The 20010-nt window shown below is 49.7% G+C and overlaps 9 protein-coding genes across 9 annotated transcripts; 6 read left to right on the top strand and 3 right to left on the bottom strand.

Annotated features, from left to right (window-relative positions):
• Positions 1-141: 141 nt before the first annotated feature.
• On the top strand, positions 142-2454 carry MAA_00749 (uncharacterized protein; the record flags this gene model as incomplete). The annotated part of the gene is made up of 1 exon (XM_007818747.1): positions 142-2454. The coding sequence occupies one exon, from the start codon at positions 142-144 to the stop codon at positions 2452-2454; it is 2313 nt and encodes a 770-aa protein (XP_007816938.1).
• A 209-nt stretch (positions 2455-2663) lies between these two features.
• MAA_11398 (uncharacterized protein) lies at positions 2664-3062 on the top strand (the record flags this gene model as incomplete). Its single annotated transcript, XM_011413392.1, has 1 exon — positions 2664-3062. One exon carries the CDS (start codon positions 2664-2666, stop codon positions 3060-3062), a length of 399 nt encoding a protein of 132 aa, XP_011411694.1.
• Positions 3063-3670: 608 nt separating this feature from the next.
• Positions 3671-5171, bottom strand: MAA_00750 (UV radiation resistance protein/autophagy-related protein 14; the record flags this gene model as incomplete). The annotated part of the gene is made up of 2 exons (XM_007818748.2): positions 3671-4512; positions 4595-5171. The coding sequence occupies 2 exons, from the start codon at positions 5169-5171 to the stop codon at positions 3671-3673; spliced, it is 1419 nt and encodes a 472-aa protein (XP_007816939.2).
• Positions 5172-5827: 656 nt separating this feature from the next.
• MAA_00751 (uncharacterized protein) lies at positions 5828-6441 on the top strand (the record flags this gene model as incomplete). The annotated part of the gene is made up of 3 exons (XM_007818749.2): positions 5828-6154; positions 6214-6337; positions 6386-6441. The coding sequence occupies 3 exons, from the start codon at positions 5828-5830 to the stop codon at positions 6439-6441; spliced, it is 507 nt and encodes a 168-aa protein (XP_007816940.2).
• A 331-nt stretch (positions 6442-6772) lies between these two features.
• MAA_00752 (uncharacterized protein) lies at positions 6773-7339 on the top strand (the record flags this gene model as incomplete). Its single annotated transcript, XM_007818750.2, has 2 exons — positions 6773-6832; positions 6884-7339. The coding sequence occupies 2 exons, from the start codon at positions 6773-6775 to the stop codon at positions 7337-7339; spliced, it is 516 nt and encodes a 171-aa protein (XP_007816941.2).
• A 632-nt stretch (positions 7340-7971) lies between these two features.
• Positions 7972-9683, top strand: MAA_00753 (alpha subunit of casein kinase; the record flags this gene model as incomplete). Its single annotated transcript, XM_007818751.2, has 6 exons — positions 7972-8284; positions 8349-8390; positions 8469-8647; positions 8765-8959; positions 9073-9492; positions 9567-9683. The coding sequence occupies 6 exons, from the start codon at positions 7972-7974 to the stop codon at positions 9681-9683; spliced, it is 1266 nt and encodes a 421-aa protein (XP_007816942.2).
• A 745-nt stretch (positions 9684-10428) lies between these two features.
• On the bottom strand, positions 10429-14940 carry MAA_00754 (uncharacterized protein; the record flags this gene model as incomplete). Its single annotated transcript, XM_007818752.1, has 1 exon — positions 10429-14940. The coding sequence occupies one exon, from the start codon at positions 14938-14940 to the stop codon at positions 10429-10431; it is 4512 nt and encodes a 1503-aa protein (XP_007816943.1).
• Positions 14941-16234: 1294 nt separating this feature from the next.
• Positions 16235-18007, bottom strand: MAA_00755 (uncharacterized protein; the record flags this gene model as incomplete). Its single annotated transcript, XM_007818753.1, has 1 exon — positions 16235-18007. The coding sequence occupies one exon, from the start codon at positions 18005-18007 to the stop codon at positions 16235-16237; it is 1773 nt and encodes a 590-aa protein (XP_007816944.1).
• Positions 18008-18501: 494 nt separating this feature from the next.
• On the top strand, positions 18502-19572 carry MAA_00756 (DUF636 domain protein; the record flags this gene model as incomplete). Its single annotated transcript, XM_007818754.1, has 1 exon — positions 18502-19572. One exon carries the CDS (start codon positions 18502-18504, stop codon positions 19570-19572), a length of 1071 nt encoding a protein of 356 aa, XP_007816945.1.
• Positions 19573-20010: the final 438 nt, after the last annotated feature.

Below are 20010 nucleotides of genomic sequence, written 5' to 3'. Positions count from 1 at the left end.
ATTTCTCTCCCCTCTCCTTGAATATAACTTTACAACATTCACAGGCCGAAGCTATTATGAGTGTCCAGAACCTGGTAATCTCACGCAATTCTATCCTTTGACTTCGCTTGCGTCGTCTTCGCCGTTACATCTGAATACAGCATGACGTGGAACGAAGAAAGCGCCATGTTCGACGAGCTGATACGGATTGATCAGTTTCTCAACAGCCTTCACATGGACAAACCGACAGAGACCCTGCCAAGCCGAAACCTACCAAGTGAAGAAGAAATCAGCCTGGGAGCGTTTCTCCTACAAATTTTATTTGCTGCTGTTATTCGCTTTTCGTGGCTGCTTTGGAGACTCTCCATGTCCATGTCCATATGGATACTGCTTTATTTGCCCTATATCCGGTGCATTTTGAACAATCGCATTCCCTTCTTCGTTGGTCTGACTGCTTGGCTTGTGCTCCTTATGGACCACGATCCTCTCAGTTTCACGACTAGGGGCAGACCAGCTGGAGTCCGGTTTACCTCAGCCGATTTGTATCAACTGTGGTATTGGTTCGCTGCACCAATCTTATGCCGAACTGTATATCATTTCCCACGTCTTCTGAGAGACATACATGCCAAAGCCGCCCAGGATTTCAACGATGCATTCGAGGTCGATATCAGCCTATCGGAATATGTCATCGAGTGCTACAAGCCTACACCTCCGCAGTCAGCTTTTGACCATGCCTTCCGTCTCTTGTTGCGTGAAATCAACCTCGACAGAATCGATGCAAAAATCGACAACCCAGAATATGACTGGAAAAGTCGTACTCTATTGCCACAAATGGACGGTGCTACACATCTGGGCTGGGATAAGTACTCCAAAATCCTGGACAAAAGGAAACAAAGACGGGCTACGTATCACAAAGGGCCTGTGGTTCACCGTTTGCGACTTGGACCCGATGGCCAACCGGCGGCCGATATAGACGGGAAAAGAAGGACACCAAGGGTATTGATTCTTTTGGAGTATTCCCATGCAGATGAGCCGAATTTTCTGGATTTTCTGGAGCTGTCGCTTCAGAAAATGCGTAAGATGGGCACCAAGTTGAATGACCTACCAGTCCCTAGTACGTATGGGAGAGCCTTGATTGACGACTTGGGCGAGCGTTGCCGCCAGAACAACGAATGTATCAAGGGTTCCGGTATATCATCGCCTGATTTGACTGTTGAGGCCCGTCTTGGCAAGGGAGAAAAGTTCTTGTCGTCTACCGAGATTCCGGACGATCGGAAACAAGACACAGCATATGTGCGTGCTTCTGAGGAATTGGAGCTTTCGCCTATTTATGCGGCTAATGATGAGAAAAATGAGCTGACAGCTGATGATTATGGGAAGAAAGAATCTGTAGGCAGCCCTGAAACATCACTTACTACAGATGAAGAGATGCGAAAGGGGCCGATCACGTTGAAGACCGATCATACACAAGAAGAAGATACCATGGCTGCTGCTGGAACAGCCATAGAAGAACACTGGCGTGTCTCTGAGATGGACCCCGACGTGTTGGATGGCTTGCCAAATGATGTCCAGATCTTACCCCTGGCAGAAGGCCAGCTAACACCAAGCCCTACAGAACAGCAACAGCCCATACTCGAGGAAAATCACTCCAAAATCAGGTACGGCTCAGAAGAGACCTTTAGATCTCCCGAAAATGGAGCTGTATCCATCGAGGACCACCAAACGGATCCCGACAGGTTCCAATATACCGCACAGAAACCATTTACCCTTCCCGCAGAACCCGATTTCGCACTCAGGTCTGCTCCCCCTGCGCCCAGGGATGATAGAGATGTAGATGAGGTTATAAAGCCAGGGGAGATACAGATGACCATACAGATACAGCTGCCAGGTACGCCAGAATCTGAGCCAACCGCCGAAAATTTACAAATTACGGTCAACGATGGTTGTGACTCATTCGAAGATGATGCCAATTTTAAATTAAACGCTTCAGCACTAACTGAGATAATATCTCAAAGCAATCCACGGTCTGATTCGAATGACAAAGAGAGAGACGAAGCCTTCTTCCAACTCTGGGAGCCCATTACCCAGGAAGATGGGGACCAAGACATGGAAGACTTCTTGGAGCCTGAATTCCAAGAAGAGAGCGATGAAATGAATATTGATTCTCACGAATATTGCGACATGTTTGATGGGCTATATCCGGATGTGTCTCGGGGCGAAGACTGGTGTCCATATGAAGATACCATAGCCATGGATACGGATGATATGGAGGACCTAGTCATGGATACGGATGATGTGGAGGATCCAAACTTTCAGCAAGACGTCGAAATGATTAATTTTTTTGATGTTTCTAAACTGGAAACTATGTTTTCAAACAGTCGACGAAAAGACCAGCTTCGATTTCCAAGAAATTCAACGCCAATAAGACGAAAAGCTGAAAAGAGAACTGGTGGCAGCATACAACGCAGATTCTGATACAAAGAACGTCATAGGCGCACTGGAAGAAAATGAGAGCGAGGTAGATATATTCTCACATAACTGTTAATACCTATCCGATGGTCCGGTAAGCAATGACGAGGTAGTCGAAGCAGGCCCCTCGACCAATAGCTCAGACCGTCCAGACAATCCCGTTATGTTTCATGGCGACGATACAACAGGAAAGAAGTGTTTTAAGACACACCAGGATGGAGAGGCAGAAACAGACGAGGAGGAAATATGTACCTTGTTCACGAGGAGGCAAGGTTGGCGATATTGCGGCAGAATCTCAGGACCAAATGCCTCCATTTGCTCCACGAACGAGCCGTCGTCTAGACCATGAAAATGAACCTGACCAGGTGTCGCAGCCATTCTCTCAAGAATCCTCGGGTTCTTCGCTTGCACCGAAATCAACTCCGGAACAGAAGAGCCGAGAAAATTCCGTTAAAATCTCCAAAGAACATGGGAATGAATCGTCCTCCACAGAGAATGATACGCCAAAAGAGCCAAAGGATAAGGTGCACAGAGAGCTAGTCGTTCCAGTGGCCATAGGTCGTCCCGTGCTTCCCAGTGGGAGCGTCATCAACTCTACCACATCGCAGGCATAAACACATACACCGGAGCCGGGCCAAGAAGCCCCTGCTCCCCTCAGAATGGGTGGCCTTAATTTCCCAGCCGGCAACCCTATGCACGATGGTTCGCCTACCAACCTATTGCTGATCCGAGCACTTCAACCATTCTATGACCCAAGTCACCAGGACCTTCCGAAACTAGAGGACTAGAAAGAGTGAAGAAGACTTGTATGAAGGCTAAACGCCGGCCTCCCAGACTATTCCACGACAAGACAGGAAGAGCTCCTTCAACGCCGCATGGGACTCGGTCCATGGGTTCCATCGAGAGAGATGGACAGTTGAGATCGTCTGACGGAATGAAAAGTCTGAATCGACTGTCCTCGACCAGTACACAAGCAGCTGAGGGGATGGAGCCGAGGGGATGGGTAATGCGGACCAGAGAAGACCGATAAAAGTGATTCCAATAAAAGAACTTATAGCTAAGTATACAGCGGACACAGAGAGTGAGAGCCCGGCTGATCACACGCGAGGACATTGAAAGGGCCTCAGGGTTGCTTTATGCATAAATACGGCACTATCGGCACTCTATAACGACGCACCTGCATTCATTACATCCATACAGGGCTTCTGAATCTTGTACGCCGTTACCTATGCTTAACCTTGGTCCAGCCATTCGTTCCAGAGCGAGGAGTCGACTTTGCGTCGGTAGACTTATCCGCAACATGTCGAGCATTTGCAGCACTGGCGTCAGTCCCCGGCAAGTCTTCCACTTTCCAGGCATCATCATCTAGAACTTCCCAGTCTGGAGCTGGCGCGTCCCCAATAAGCTTCTTCTTTAGTTTATCTGCCAGCTTCATCGGACTTGGCAGCTTGAAGCTTCGAACCAAATCGGTGCCCTCATAACTACCTAGAAAGTAAAATGTCCCACCATGGGAATATCGACCAAGCCAGTTTCCCTGGCTTTCTTCTTCCACTTCCTCGCCATTCGGCCCCCAGCCCGGGACCTTTACATTAATAGGATTAAAATCATGCGCCTGGGCACTCATAAGGAAGCTGTATAGATTACGTCCCATGTTGCAAATGTCGTCAAAGTTGCTCGAATCACCCACAGACACACCTTGGCAGTAACATAGCCAAGCTATGTTGTACGCTAAGAGAGTAACGCCTTCAAGAAAAAAAGAATAAGTTGACGGATCCTCCTTTAGGAGCTGTGTCAACGACTTGTCGACAAACAGTGGCCTTGGTCTCGGAACCCGTTGAGAGTCCGTTTCCCGAGAGTGAGGTTGTAAAGATGTCCCCGAGAAACTGGGGAATGAGACGTGAGAGTGCTGATATGAATTGTTGAGATTAAAAATGGTCGGCCGAGGGTAATCTCGGTGTGGGAGCGTTATCTCGGCCGGCAGCCTAATAGAGAGATAGTGACACACAAGCATCAAAATATGAGCTACATGAGCAAGAGAGGTGGATATAACCTCTGGAGCGTAGGCTGCAAAATGTCAGTCAAGTTCTTCCTCTTGGTCGGGCAAGACCTCAGGGCCTAATGAGAAGACACGTTTGATTGCACATACAGTCCATAGAAGCCAAATCAATGATAGGCACTCTGCCAAGCTGGTACTCGTATCGACTAGACCCCGCCTTCTTCGTTCTCTTGAGTCCGTATAGTCTGATGGCTTGAGTACAAAGAAACGCTCGAGTATTGGCAGTGGCTTCAGCTCTCTGAGCCCATCGAAACCTGGCCACTTTGGTCGATTTATCCAACTCTTGTTGCTGCATTACTCGACGTTCGGCCAACCCGTTTGAAACGGATGCCAAATCGGACCTTCTGCGAGCCAACGCCGCCTTTCGCGTTCGAATTTCTTCTCTGGCTGCCTGTATCTCTTCCTTTAATTTGTTGGCTGAAGCGAGGATGTGATCTGTCCGATCCTCTTCTAGGCGCTGCATTGCCTTTGACTGCTCGATGTCGCTAAGGCTGTTCTTGCTCGAGTTGGCATGGAATTCATTGACCTGCCCCTGGAGACTTTCGTTCTCCAAAAGAGCTTGCAGACCATTTACGCGAAGCTCATACAAGCTATTGCGAGCATCGACCGCGCAGAGAAATGGTAGCTTTTGGGCATCATGGTCCCGATGGCAGATGTGGCACTCCATTCTGAAGTAGGAGTCCTCGTCTCCCGCCACCTGCTGTGAGAGAGGCCGTCACGGACTAGATAACGGCTGCATTTGGACACGGCTGACGAAGTGCTGAATGAGCAAAAGGTGGAGAGTTTGCCTACTTGCGCGCGCGCGATGCTCATGAGCTGCTGAACGGATGACTGGAATTTTCACTTGAAGCGGTCACGGGATGAGAAGTGAAGGACAAAGGCACGGTGTGCAGGTCAAGTACCGGATGACGCCACAAGGTAGGCACGACCTGGTGTCCTGCGGTGGTGGTGCAGCGGGGAGTTTAGTCGCTCTTTCCAGAGCATTGACAAGATGTTTGCTAGCGATAGTGAGTGCGACCAGCCAATCACAGCCATGCCGTAGTCTTTGAGGCACACCAGTGACACCACCAATGCAGCAAGCAGTCCTTAGACCTTGACAGCATTGTTTGTCCACACTTGAGGAGCCGCCAGTTAACGCCACACGCGACGCGGTCAAAAGATCGCTTTGATTGTGTCCGACCTTACCTGCTCGCGGCTTTGAGCACGTCCATCCTTCTTTGCAGCGGATTTCGCATGGTTCATCCAAGGCCAACCACTTTGAAACATCGTCGCTCTTGAATTGTACCTAGAATTTTCCGAGTACTATCGTTCTTCACCATCGCCATGTCACCACCACCACCCTCACCACCAGGGTCTCCAGCCGATGAGTCCGGCGAATCATCTTTTGAAGACGGAGATGAGCAGGCCGGTGGTGACGATACTGTAACTATATCAGACATGGGACCGCGGGCTCAACCTCCAGCTCAACCTCAGGATAGCCCACCAGAAGCGCGAGAAAGCCATGACTACAGCACGTCTTCTCCAAGTCCACCTCCGGCAGATGTGGCCCCTTTTGACTGGGATTATTTTGAGTCACGATATGAAAAGGCATTACAAGAAGCCGACGAGGAAGAAAAAGAGATTCTCAAAGAAGCTGAAGCTCTTGCCAAAGTAGGTGCTCAATGATTGATAATTTCACCATGCAATAGTTTGTTGATTCTGGGTCGCAGTACTTTCGAGTATGGGCATCTGCAGCGTCAGCGCACGATGATGACCGTGCTGTTAAGAGGCTTCGCACCAGACAGCGATTTGTGAACTTGGCCGAAGAAAAAATGGCCCAGAAACAAAAGCACTGTAAGTCTTCATATGCCAACACGCTTTTAAACTAACCTTGGAGTCAAGATGAAGAAGTCGTCCGCGCATTCGAGAGTGCCCTCGCCCTGCTCAAGTCCACCTGAGTGCTTTCAAAATTAGTGGTGGTTTGGCACACCTTGCTCTTGCCCCACTTCGCCGTCATATGGATGCCATGGTCACGACCTTTTTTTTTGGAAGCGTCGCGTTTGCATCTTGATCCATTGCAACTGCACCTTGTTTTCTCCGCGTCACCACAGACGCATCGAATTTTCCAGGCAGCTATTCCTGCCGATATTTGAAATTTCTCCTTTGGACTACAGAGAATGTAAATGGCAGCTGCCATACCGAGAGTCAAGGCTCGGCATCGTTGCCATTTCTCCCCCCTGTTGCGGTCGGCTTGAGTATTCATAGCAGCATCGATTCTTGCACATTAGAATGGCGGCAGCAGGAACCAGTAATTGGCGGGACCTGGTCGGGAGTTTGCGACTTTCGCATGTGAGTACACACTGGTGCTCGCGAGCGTGCTGGAGTCGCTGATGATTGTAGGACGAATTGTTTGACTTCCATCAGAGCCATTTCTCCGCTGATGCCGTTGCCAGTTTTGGCTCCGACTTTTTAAATCCCACAGAAAGGCAAGAGGTATACGAATCTAATGCAGGGGAGGATTGGAACGGCGACGTTGACGACGGCCTTGGCTACTACGAAGACGGAGTGAAGCGCACTCTCACGGATGAACAGATTGAGATATTCCGGCATTCAGAGTTAAGAGACCTTGAACGTCAACAGGAACACGACAAATTGCCAAAATCAATCGGCACCATGACAGGCCGAAGTCAACTGACTTCAATGGAACACAACAGCACGGCTAACCTTGCAACACGCAGCAGCAAGAAAAAGAAGAAGAAGGCAAGGAGTGAAAAGCAGGATAATCCTAAGCCCGACTTGAGAAAACGCACATGGGACGTTGTGGATGCTGGACTGGATTCTTTGGACTACGATTGAGGAAACCGCCTGACCTACGATGAACGAGTGTCTACTGCCAAGGTACGCGAATGACGCCATTTATTTAATTTGGGCCCAATACAACATGATGAAATTCCTTGTATCGTCATCCTTAGGCAGATCTAGATTGCAGGCCGATGATTTATTTGGACTCTTGTTCAAATGAAGATGGCTGCGCAAATCAAGACATGACGAGTATTTTAATCTTCTCTCTGAGGACTAGTATCCTTCAACTGCGTTACTACACAAACTCATTGGAATCTACATTTAAACTAATTGTTTTATTAGAAACTACTAAATGAAAGCGGGCTCAAACAACAATCGCTGTCGATAAATCTATAATTGGAACGACGTGTCGATGCCCTCATTAAGGATCTGCAGGCAGAGGATTATAGGCTTCATTTTTATAGGAGCAAGAAATTCATGGCATACTCTGATGTGTAATCAGGAATTTATGGATTATGAAGAGATGATGAATGATAATGATAATTTGCTACGTTCCGAGCCATGTAGTGAATAAGTTGATGTTTTTGTAGACCACGCGACCGAGATCAAATCGATTGTTTGCGGCGGTTGTCGCTTAGTGCAAGAAGAGGCGCACTGGCCAATCAAGGGGCGAAGGGCTGTCGAAAATGGGTCCACAGCCGCTGGAACCCGCTGGGGGCCATCCCACCTTGGCTGGTTTTGCCCTCCACCACGAACCACGAACCATCACCCATCTCGCGGCCGTCGAAACGGGAACGCAGGCCAAACCACCGGATCACGTCGACATCGAGGTCTTGCGCCGGGCATCCCTTTCACACAACCCTCGCTCCCTCATCCTCGTACATCGCCGGCGTCGCAACTCGTGCGACACGTCGCGCACAGGCACCATGGCGCGTGTCTACGCAGATGTCAACCAGAATATGCCCCGCAGCTACTGGGACTACGACAGTGTTAACATCAGTGGGTCGACCTCTTCGTTGTTTTACACAGCCCTCTTTCAAACGCTGACATGCGAGAGATACAGGCTGGGGGGTCCTAGAGAACTACGAGGTCGTGAGAAAGATTGGTGCGTCCTCGCTTCCCATTTGCTGTCTCGCGTTACGCTGTCGTCTTGTTAACATTTCGTTTTCCCCCATCTGAACAGGTCGCGGCAAATATTCCGAAGTCTTCGAGGGCATTAACGTTGTCAACTATCAGAAATGCGTCGTCAAAGTGCTCAAGCCCGTTAAAAAGAAGAAGATCAAGCGCGAGATCAAGATTCTGCAGAACTTGGCTGGTGGCCCCAACGTGGTGGCTCTGTTGGACGTCGTTAGAGACTCACAGGTTAGATCTTTTCGCTTTGGTCCCTCCTTTCTTTGATGCAGCAGCTTGTGTCGTAGAGAGAGAATATTGTGGAACTTTGCTGATATGATGGGATTTGCTTCCCTTCGCCATGTGTAGAGCAAGACACCGTCTCTGATTTTCGAGTACGTTAACAACATCGATTTCCGCAGCCTGTATCCCAAGTTCAACGACCTCGATGTGCGGTTCTACATTCACGAATTGTTGAAGGCGTTGGACTTTTGCCACAGCAAGGGAATCATGCACAGAGACGTAAAGCCTCATAACGTTATGATCGATCATGAAAACAGAAAAGTACGTTTTGATGGATTTGTCTGTTTGGCTGAATCGAAGGAAACATAGCCGTGCGGATTCATGTTGGAGGTGGATCATTTGCTAACGCTCTTTTTTCTTGTTTTTGCCTCTAGTTGCGTCTTATTGATTGGGGCTTGGCCGAATTCTATCACCCTGGGACCGAATATAATGTTCGTGTCGCGTCACGCTACTTTAAGGGCCCTGAACTATTGGTCGACTTCCAGGAGTACGACTACAGCCTTGATATGTGGAGTCTGGGGGCCATGTTTGCCTCCATGATCTTCCGCAAAGAGCCCTTCTTTCACGGAAACAGTAACGCTGACCAGCTGGTCAAAATTGCCAAGGTTCTCGGAACCGATGAGCTTTTCGACTACCTTGACAAGTACGAGATTGAGTTGGATTCACAGTACGACGACATCCTCGGCCGGTTCCAAAAGAAACCTTGGCACAGCTTCGTGACGTCCGAGAACCAGCGTTTTGTCTCTAACGAAGCCATCGACTTCCTCGATAAGCTGTTGCGATATGACCACCAAGTAAGTTATTCTCCTTCCGCACGACCTGCAAAGAAACACGCCATGGGCATTCGTTCTAACCATGGCTGGCGCAGGAACGGCTCACCGCAAAGGAGGCTCAAGCGCACCCTTACTTCGATCCAGTCCGGGATCCCGAAGTCTTCAAGCAGAATTTGGCTAACCCGGGTTCTAATGGCACATACAAATCTTGACTCCTCAACCCAAGTCAGCAGTCATAGCTACCACCACAAAAGAGACCTACCTTGGGTCTCGGCTTCTGAAATTTCATGCTCCCGCGACATCTTGTCTAGCTGAGGCGTTTTAAGTCGACCTCGTTATCTCTTTCCTCTGTCTGTCTTCCAAGCCAGGACGTCAATATAAACACGCTTGAAGACATTCGGCTTTTCCTGCTCTGGGGGTTGAAGTCGAAAAATACAACGTAGCCCAGACGTCTCACACCCTGAGGAATCGGACATGAGTACCAATAGCCAACTATTTATACACAACATGCAGCGAGAATAAGAAGCAGAGACATTGCACCAAGGAAGAAATCTACACCAAAGCGGCAGGGCAGGCAGAGGAGTCACGGGTTTCAATTTCATCTGCACCGGCGGTCGAAAGGCGTTAGTGGGGGGAAAAAACAAGAAAAAATGCCAAAAATTGAAATAACACAGCGATGGGGAAGAGATATGGTTTTTCTTTTTTGATTTCCCCCTTTTATTTATTATTTTGCCGTCGTTCTATTTTGGACGTTTGGGCCAGCCCTGGCTTATTTTTTGTGTTTGGTTTCTCGATAGCAGTAGCACATCATAATAATACGGCATTGGAAACAACAATATCCTAGTTGTGATAGTATTGACTAATTGGGTACTACTGCCTCGAAATAATTACTTTAGTTTGCATTGCCTATTCCCGGTACACCATTCCTATGCATTTGTGCTCCTGTAAGACCCAACACTAAAGACAAGTAAAACAAAAATCCCTGTTACAGGAATACCCATCAACGCCACACTCCTTGCCACCACCAGAAGTTGATCCAGACTTTGAGCACCATCCATCCCCGTTGCGTCGTTTCTTCTTTTTCCCGTTCTCCTTTTCTTTTCCCCTACCCTTATCTTTGGGGAGTTTCTCCTCTGGAGGCTGCTTGTCTTTCTGAGGCTTCTCTCCCAAAGGTTTCTGTCGTGTTTGCCTGGCCTCTGCGGCCGATTTCAACTTTTTGTCTTGGGAGACGTTCGTCGGGAGAATTGAGTTCGACTTGGTCGAAGATGATGATTTAGACTTCACCAAATTACCCAGCTCGTCAACCTCGTCGTCTATGTCTTGGTTGTTGCCGTCACCTGAAACCAACGACAGAAGTGAACGTCTCGAGTTTGGCTTTTTAATAGTAGTTGAGGCCTTGGCCCGAGACATTATTTTGGACTCGGCTGGATTCGACACACTTGACTTCGACATGGTTGGCTTCGACACAGGCAATCGGTCTATCCTGGATATTTTTGAAGGATTGTCCACAGAAACATCCGGCAATTTCGTCCTCGACTTGGCAGTTATAGATGATCGACGAATTTCCGCCTCGATCGGTTTTGGCTTTGGCTTCTGCATTGCTTGTTTCGGAGGCGGCGCCCTTTGTCGTGGTTGCAATATGGCTTTCTTGAGCTCTCCCATCGTCCGCCTTTCTATTGTGTGTTGTCTCTTTGGAGGCCTTGGAGTGTTTGTAGGGCTGCGAGTAGGTGACTTTACAAATATGGGAGACTCCAGGAAAATAGGGGTGCATCTCTTTGAAGATCTAGGTACCTTAGGAGAGCGCCCCTCAGAAAATTTCCCCGGAGTTTGATTTGTAATTTCAACCGCCGTAGGTGGCTCTGGCGTCCGAGGTGTAGTGATTTCCTTTGATGATGGATTCGTGTGTGCTAGAGGCTGAACCGGGCCATCTTCGCGTCTTTCCATTCGCTGTGGTGGCTGGAGAACAGGTTCTTCAGGCTTTTCGGACTCATCATCCGGCCGCTGGCAAGAGTCCACTACTTTGGGTACAACTTCCCCGGATGTAGCTGCCGAATCGAGAGGCTCCCCATTACTCGCTAACAACTCTTGTTCTCTAACAACCAGTTTCACTGGCGCGTCGACTGCTTCTATGAGAGGTAAATCTGCCGGGTATTCTGTTGCCGTTGGTGTTGTCGTTGGTGTTGTCGTTGCCGCTGCGCAGGCCTGACCACTGTTCTCATGGGAGTCATCAAGGTCGGAACCGCCTTGTGTGGCAATAGAAGGGGGATGATCAACAGCCTCTCCTGGTTCCAAAATGGGTTTTTTCTCTGATGCATCTCGTATTGTAATTCGAGGGTTGAAAGGCTCTGGAGACGATGGGAGATCAAAGTTTTCTGTCTCGTGCCATACAGGGGCGCTAGCTTTGGCAGACTCGAGAGAGGTTGGAGTGTGACTATTGACATTGTGTTCTGGCGCTGGAGATGGGGTACAACGGTCTGTTCCTTTCAACGGTGATGACTTCTTGATGCTGGGTGGTGGACTCGGTGGTGAAGGGCTCGGTTGGGCACCCCCTGTCACGCTCCGGGGTGGCGACTGCATTATAACGAATCCTCCATCATCGTCCTCCATGGGTGAATCTGAATCTTCTACCAACAAAGCCGGATCTATACAAGCTGGATCAAATGTGTCTGGCTCCATCGAAGTCCGCTCAGTCGTGCCTGACTCTGCTGTAGAAAAATCCACAGGTGCTTCCTCAGTTAAAGCAGGGTCTATTAAAGCTGGATCAATCATATCGGAGCCAAATGGGGGGGGCTCAAGTGATGCATTGTCAAACATATCGAGTTCAGCCGGGGGGCGCTCTCCTAATGCTGGATCAAACACGTTCCCGTCAGAAGGGAAATCGACAAATTCTTGGTCAGTCACTGCCCGTTCATCCTGGACAGGGACGCCATGCTCGACGTGACAGCTGAGCTGTGCTGTTGATGTAACCTCCATGTCGCTAACTTCTGACAATTCCGTGATGCGAACAGGTTCGTCGTCTGCTTCCGGGGATGCAGAGAAGTCAGGGTCAGGCCGCCCTGTCTTTTTTGACGATGACTGAGAAGCTTTCTTGCTAGAGGCTGAGGGCTCAGCTTGAAACTGGCTGCTGAATAGAGATCCACCTTGAAGACAGGCGATGTCTTGTGCCAACTGCCGAGCAACACCATACCATGCGTCCTCGGATATCATCATACGGCCTGACTGTCCACATAGAAGAGCAGTCATGCTATTTTGCAGACCGGGTAGCTGTTGGTGCGATGGCAATCCCTCATACATTTTCTTAGAGGCACTTCTCTTCCGGTTCATTACATAGCCAGGGTACACTGAGTCAAACTTGACAGGGTATTTTCTCGGTCGTCCTCGTTTTTTCTTTACCGGCTGAGATGATGACTGTGGTTGGACTGAGCGGTATGGTACATTAGGTTGTTGCCAGAGCTGTGGTATCGGCTGCTGGGCGATTTGCTGCTGAAATTGGAACATAGGATGTGGAATATATGACTGCTGCAAAGGGTGCCAAGGCTGGTAAGCTGTTTGCTGAGGAAACTGAAACAGAGGTTGGTGGAACAGGGGGTTGAATGGATATTGAAACCCTTGCTGCTGAAATCCGGGTTGAAAGGTGTGAAGTAAAGGCACCTGGCCGGCCGGTTGTTGAGATTGCTGAGACTGCTTCTCGGCGGGACTCTTCGGAGTCTGCTGAGGCATGGCCCCAGGAAGAGGGTATTTTCTAGGCCGGCCTCTCTTTCTTTTCACACCTGGAGCTGTTTCCGTTCGAATTTGTTGTGTTTTTGGCTGTATATTTGGCTGTATCATTGGTGCAGTTGTCATCGTGGGCATGAAGGACATATTCGACATTGTCGGCACAGTAAGAGGTCTTGCCAAGCCAGGTAGTTCTAGTAAGGAGGGCTTGGGTTTCCTTCGATAGGTTCGAGGAGGCCGATACCCAGGAGGGTATTTCCTAGGTCTTCCTCGACCCCGTTTAACCACTGTGCCGTCAGCATTAACATCAGATGCTGGGGCAGCAGTCGCATTTGGAAGTGCCCTGGCGGATTCCGTGGGATCAGTGGTACTACTTGATCCCAACAGTGATGAATACAAGGGTGATTCATCATCGGAGAGTACACAGGCGGAGCTGAAATCTCGATGCTTAGGCCTATGAGGCTGTGGGAGTTTTGATTTGGCACTGGATTGTGTGGGTTGATTGCCGAGAGAAGCATACGAATCCTGGGAATCAGGTATGATTCTCGGTGTTGGCTCTGACGGAGGAGTCGGCTTCGGCTGTGGCACTTCGTCGGTTGTATCTCCTGTGTCTGAAGACACAGGTACTTCTCCTGCTGAGAACACAGCGTCATCAATTGTATCACTCTCCTCCATGGTCTCGACCCAAGACAGGTCCCCTAAAGGCATCATTTGCTTCCTGTTCGAAGACGTATCGTAGTGTTGTTTAGGCACACCTCCTGGTCGTTTATGTGATCCTCCAGGTGCTACTCCCCGATTTCCAACCCACGGGGGAGGGAGAGCCTTGGGCTTTTTAGCTTTCAGCCTCATCTTTGACGGGCCTGATCGTGCTCTAACAGAGGGACGCTGGTCAGGTTCGTTGTCATTAAAGCGGTAATCAGGAGCCCAAATCGAACTGGAACCGTCCTGTGTGGGAAATTCATATCGTTCCTGCGTTTGAGGTAATATGTCCCACGGCCCCAGAGCAAGAGGTGATGCCCCGAACTCGCCCAAAGCTGAGGCATACCGCAAACCTCCGCCGCCATAAAGTCCCGACATCAGGCCTGGGCCCCCCTTTTTTTTTGGGTCGCATCCAGGTATTGCGTCGACATGATCCGGGCTGAATGATTGCTGCAGCCTCTGGAGCTGCATATTGCCTGGTGTGGGTTCGGCATCGTCAGCATCGCTCGTCCAACTTTGGCTCGCGTCGTCCTCCTCCAAGGCGTCACTAGCTCCTTGTTTACGGGAGTAATATTGGCCACTCTCATCGTCGGGGAGATCCTCTAGTAAAACTCCATCGTCGTCATTGTCATATTCATCTTCTTCTTCCTCCTCCTCCTCGTGAGGATCGTCGTCGTCAGTGTCTCCGTTGTGGCTTCTAGGAACGTCTCCCACATCGACCTCATTGCGCATGTTTTCAATGTGCCCGTTATTAACAACTATTTCTCCGGTGGACAGATCAATCTCATCGCCAATCCCTTCAAAGTCGCGACCGTATTTTCTGAAAATATGGGCCATGGTAGCTCGAAATCGATTGTCGGCATAAGCTTTTTCAATAGCAAGCTGGTAGCCGTCATCCTGCTCGACGGAACCTTCGCATTGCTCTGGAGCTGACTCTCCATTATCGTTGTCATCGTCTTCATCATACTCCTCCCATTCCTCATCATCTCCATCCGCGTCGTCATCCCACAATTGAGGATGCTCGCCCAGGCGCCGCCGCTTGACCGGGGGTTCCATGATGGCACACGGTAGTGATTGTGCAACCCATGTGGTGTGTGGTCAGTGTGCCAATGTTCGGGATTAGAGCACAAAAGAACAATTTAACCTCCCGCTATGAGAGTACAGGTTGGTGATGTCAGCGTTGAGTGAAGAGGGTCTGGCGTGTTGGTTCAACGCGTCGTGGAGTCGAATGGCCCCAGCGGCCTTGTACATTTCGACTCTTGACGCCACTTAGTCCAAACTGTTATACTATAATAGCACTGGTACTCCCAAGAAGTACACAACATGGTTTCGTGGTCTAGTTGGTCATGATTTCTCGCTAACACCGAGAAGGTCCCCGGTTCGAGCCCGGGCGAAACCACGCCTTCTTATTTTTACATTTTCGCATTTCTGCTTTGGTCGCAAGGATAGTTGTCCGGCAACCCAACTCTTTTATTTTTGTTTTTATTTTTATTTTTATCTTGCTTTCTTTTTCTTTTTTACCCTCTTAATTCAAAGCCTGAGCTGCGTGCTCGCCTGATTCCTATTCTTCCGTTAGGGTGTCCATGAGGTGGTCTCGTTAGTCAGGCTTTTTCGCTTTTTTAATCTTGTTATTTTGTATAGCCGGCTACCCTATATCTAAGATCCCTGGTACCAGGCTTCGAGCGTTCACATGGAGTTAGATTAGATCTGGGACTCAATATTCAGGACACTTAATATTTGGTGTTCATTGATGTAGATTATTTTCATTGAGACACTTGTCGTCTTATCGGAACGCGTTCTCGTTGCTTGTCAACTGATCTTGCTCCTGAGTAACAAAATGATTATAATGGACCTTTATAGCACTCTTAAGTGTCAGGTCACTGCGTGCAGCGTCCATGACTTGCGCAAGGAAGAAAACACGGCATCTCGAATACACACACGCGTGGCTCGATGCGTCTAGGTATCGTTTGAGTTTATATTTTCTTGTGCAGGCAGGTGAATCTCCTGCGAAAGCCCAAAATGTAAAGGGTGAAACGAAGCGCCATTACCACTGATATATAAGACATGGCGTCAGAGAGCCCTTCCAAACAGATTTGATATCGGAACAGCGCTGTAATGCGAAGCAGATGGATGCTGCAGCGCACCAATTGTCAGATATGCGCATTCCAAGACGCTTGGGATCTACGATTAAAAAGGTCAATATGCTCACGCTATAACGTAGAGAAAAACGAAGTACTGCGCCAAATGACTTTATGGTCGTGCCATACAAATAATCACCATACAAGCTTTGATACGTGGTGAGGTAAAAGATATATTGTATATATCAGCTACGCTCCCCAAAAAGCCAAGGCTATTGTTTGGAGAGACGGGCAGCCTTGAAGCGGCTCATGGGTTCTCCGCCGTCAGCTTCATCAAGTGGCTGAATGACCGACTCGTCCTCTTTCAAGAAGCCACCATCACGGTGAATGAATTTCCTGCGCATTCGCTGATACTCATCGGCGACTTCTTGGTGTGTGATGGAGTCGTCAAACTCGTCTGGGACATTGACATTGGCCGATGTTTCTCGCTCAACCAACTTGTCGACAATGGTTGAGCCCTCTGGCCCAGTAGGGACGACTCGAGGCTGCTGCTGCACCAATTGAGAGGGAACGTCAAAGGGCCCCTTTGGAATTGGGTTGTTCGGAACGTTGTTGTCTCTAGCCTTCTTGAACCTTGACGGCTTTCGAGTCGACTTCGTCTCAGTACTCTTGGTAGACGTGGTTCGCTCAACAACATCACTTAGAGGTTCAACAACCGGCGTTTCCCTCGCTGGCTTTGACATTGGTTTTTCGTCTTCTGGAGCGATATCAAGGTTCTGTGCAAATCTCACACCCTTCTTCCCTTCGCCATCTCCATTCTTCGTCTCCTTGACATTAGACTTCGAAGGCGCGGATTTCGATGCTGATGGTGCTGTTTCGGGCTCTCGTTTGACGATGATGCGGCCGATTCCTTCCGTGTCGTCTTTTGACCCATCGTCCTCCGCTTTCTGCTCCGCCTGCTGGGTAAAACGGGATTTGATGCCTAGTTTCCGTTCCAATTCGAGCATACGCTGACGGTATTCGTCAGTCACGATACGTCCAGTGGACCTCCCAAATCTGTCCTCGTCCTCGTCCTCGTCATCATCAAAATCATCATCACCGTAGTCGAAGCCACTATCATCATCTGAGTCGACGTCTTCAAGTTCCAGCTCGGCTACCACGGCCCCGACTTCGCCCATGCTATATTGCAACATTTGTTGTCTTAGGGCCGCATCATCAGGATCCTCATCTTCCGGGATAATGGGCGTTCCATGACTGATGCTTTCTTGTTCCTTGGCAGTCCTCATTATCCGGTCTACGCGCTTGGCTCTCATCGACATTTCAGCTGGTGGGTTTGAAACCTCGACGTCCTCTGAGAATGACACGGTCTTCTTGACTGACGCCGCAGGATGTGTTTCTGAGGAGACAGGTTGACGTGAAGCTGCGGGTTTCGGTTCTAATGATGCTGGGCTGGGCCTCTTTTCTTTCGATGAGACTATTGATTTTGTTTCTGCTGCTGGCGTTTTTTCTTCAAGGTTGTCAACCCCCGCCTTCTCCAGGGCCTCCTTGACCTTGGGTAGAGCCTCCCCAGGTTGGTTGAGTCGATATGAGACAACATTATCCTCATCGTCCAACTCCTCTATAATTTCTGTGATGGATTGGCCAGTCTCATCTACAGCGTCCGGTTGGTTCACCACAGCAATAGCAGCGTACTTGTCTTCGGCTGCTTCCAACTGCTTCTCCAGACTCGCAACATTCTTACCAACGTAATCGATGCGCCGTTGCAACACGTTGATAATCTGACTCCGAGGCTTCAACTCCTGGATACCGAAAACCTCGTTAATCTCCCTACCGACCAACAGCTCACCATCAAACTCATCATGGATGTGGCGTAAGTCATCCGACGTGTATGGTTCTTCAACAGCTTCAACCTCTTCCTTCAGAGCCTCGTATTCTGCATCCCAGGTTTGCCAATGCTGCAAGGTCTTTTTCAGCTGGCCTATATTTTCTTGGAGCTGCAGACGGCGCTTCTCAACGCTGAGGAAGCTGTCGTTGACGCCAGACATGGTTGTCTTGAAAGGTTCAGTCGGGCCGTATGGAGCTAGAGGCAGCTTAGGGGGAAAAAGTTGCAGACGCCTCAGGGCTGTTGGAAAAGTTGCAGGGGTGGGGCCAGATGCGGCGTGAATGTGGGTGAATGAACGGGTGGGAAAGTGCGCGGTGGTTGAACACCGGTTAATTTGTTGGTGTGTTCGCGCCTGCCTAAAACCGGGTTGGCCTCGACTGTCATCAACTTGGCAAAGTCTCTCACAGACTTGGCTACGAGATTGGCATCATATCTGAGTCGGTGTAACGCCTTTTCGCCCAAGCCATGTTCAGTTATTAATACAGGGCGATCAGCCGAGGGCGTGATTGACAGGCTGTCAAGCCACAGTATTTAGTCTCCATTAGTTGTACGGAGTATTTCAAGGGTCGACACCCGGCCGTCAACTTACACTTTTGACCAGCAAGTCCCAACAAGCTGGCGAGAGCACCCATGCCGTGGTCACGCTGACGTATCAAGATGGCTTCCTCGGAAGAAACCAAGTCGCTTGAGGCTGAATGCCTCTGCGGCTCTATTCACTTTACATTTGATATCCCCGTGGCTTCGCTTCCACTGTCAGTATATCTCTGCCACTGCAGCATCTGCCGTCACGCAACCGGCGCGCCGACTGTTTTCCACTCGGTTCTTCCCAAGAACACAACACCCAATTTTATTTCCCCTTCAACTGAAAGGAACTTGACTTCTTTCAAGCCCGCAGAAGACTGTACCTATGACTTTTGTTCAACATGCGGCTGCCACGTAGCCGGCGTCAGTTTCGACCGCAAGGAATGGACCATCGCGACCTCCATGTTCAAGGACCACGGGCCGGACAAATTCAAAATCACCTCGCACGTGTTTTCCAAATCCGGCCCTGGTAGCGCCATACCAGCTGTAGTAACCAAGATTGATGGCCGAGATATCAAGCACTGGAACCCGCCCGACGATGACCCAAGGGCAAAAGTGAACAAGCCAACAGCTGAGGCCGGACCAACTGGCGAGGACCGCCTCCGAGCCCAGTGCTACTGCGGCGGAGTTTCATTCACATTTGGCCGGCCAAATGACGAGGTTCGCAACGACACATTCATGTCCAAGTATGTGTCTCCCCGCGACCAGAACAAGTGGCTGGCTATATATGACGTTTGCAATGACTGCCGTCTTGCCAACGGCACTCATGTGGCAGGGTGGACTTTTGTGCCACTGATGCTGTGTGACCCGCCCATCAAGACGGACTTGAAGATTGGAACCGCCAGGACGTATGCCTCTTCTCCGGGTGTCTTGCGATCATTCTGTGGAACATGTGGTGCGACTGTCATGTACTCCTGCGCGGCGCGAATGTCTACGGCGGAGAAGGCCGTTGTTGACATTGCAACCGGCATTTTGAGGTGTCCCGAGGGTGTCATGGGCGAGGACTGGTTAACGTGGAGGGCGGCACTAGCGTTTGAGCAGACCGGTGTCCGGTATGACAAGGGATTTCATCAAGCGCTGAGAGATGGAATGAAAGCGTGGTCCGAAGAACAATATGGTGAGGCGTTGACCATGACGATTGAGTAATGAGGTGAGATGACGTGTTTGCTGTGGGTGCACTGGGTAGCAAGGCTGATGACGCGATGTGAAAAGAGCCAAATCTTTGATGAGTTGAATGAAGCAAGCGATGAAATTTGCCGTGTTTTCCAACATGGCTCAATGAAATTGTGGTCGTGTTGGTTGCTCGCCCGTGAGCCACGCTGTGCGTGAGCGCTGAGCGGCATGTGCGAGGTCGGCAGTGCCGCCTTCAATGCTCAAATGTTGCCTTCGGCCCTCCGTATGTAAGCACATGCTCCTGCCAGCCCCGAGAGTATCCGCTGCGTATTCCATTAGTTCAGTATCTCGACTCAGGGATTTACTGTGAAATTACGGAGTGCATGTCGCATATCAAACCCCTTCACAACGACAATTGAATGAGGCACGACGGTGAAAAAAGAAGGGGGAAAAGAAGAAAGACCCAGACGA

Source organism: Metarhizium robertsii, assembly GCF_000187425.2.
Source record: "Metarhizium robertsii ARSEF 23 chromosome Unknown MAA_Scf_7, whole genome shotgun sequence".
In the NCBI taxonomy this organism is placed as follows: Eukaryota; Fungi; Ascomycota; class Sordariomycetes; order Hypocreales; family Clavicipitaceae; genus Metarhizium; species Metarhizium robertsii.
The sequence above is the reverse complement of the archived record's forward strand: the minus strand, read 5'-3'. Positions and strand labels throughout refer to the sequence as shown.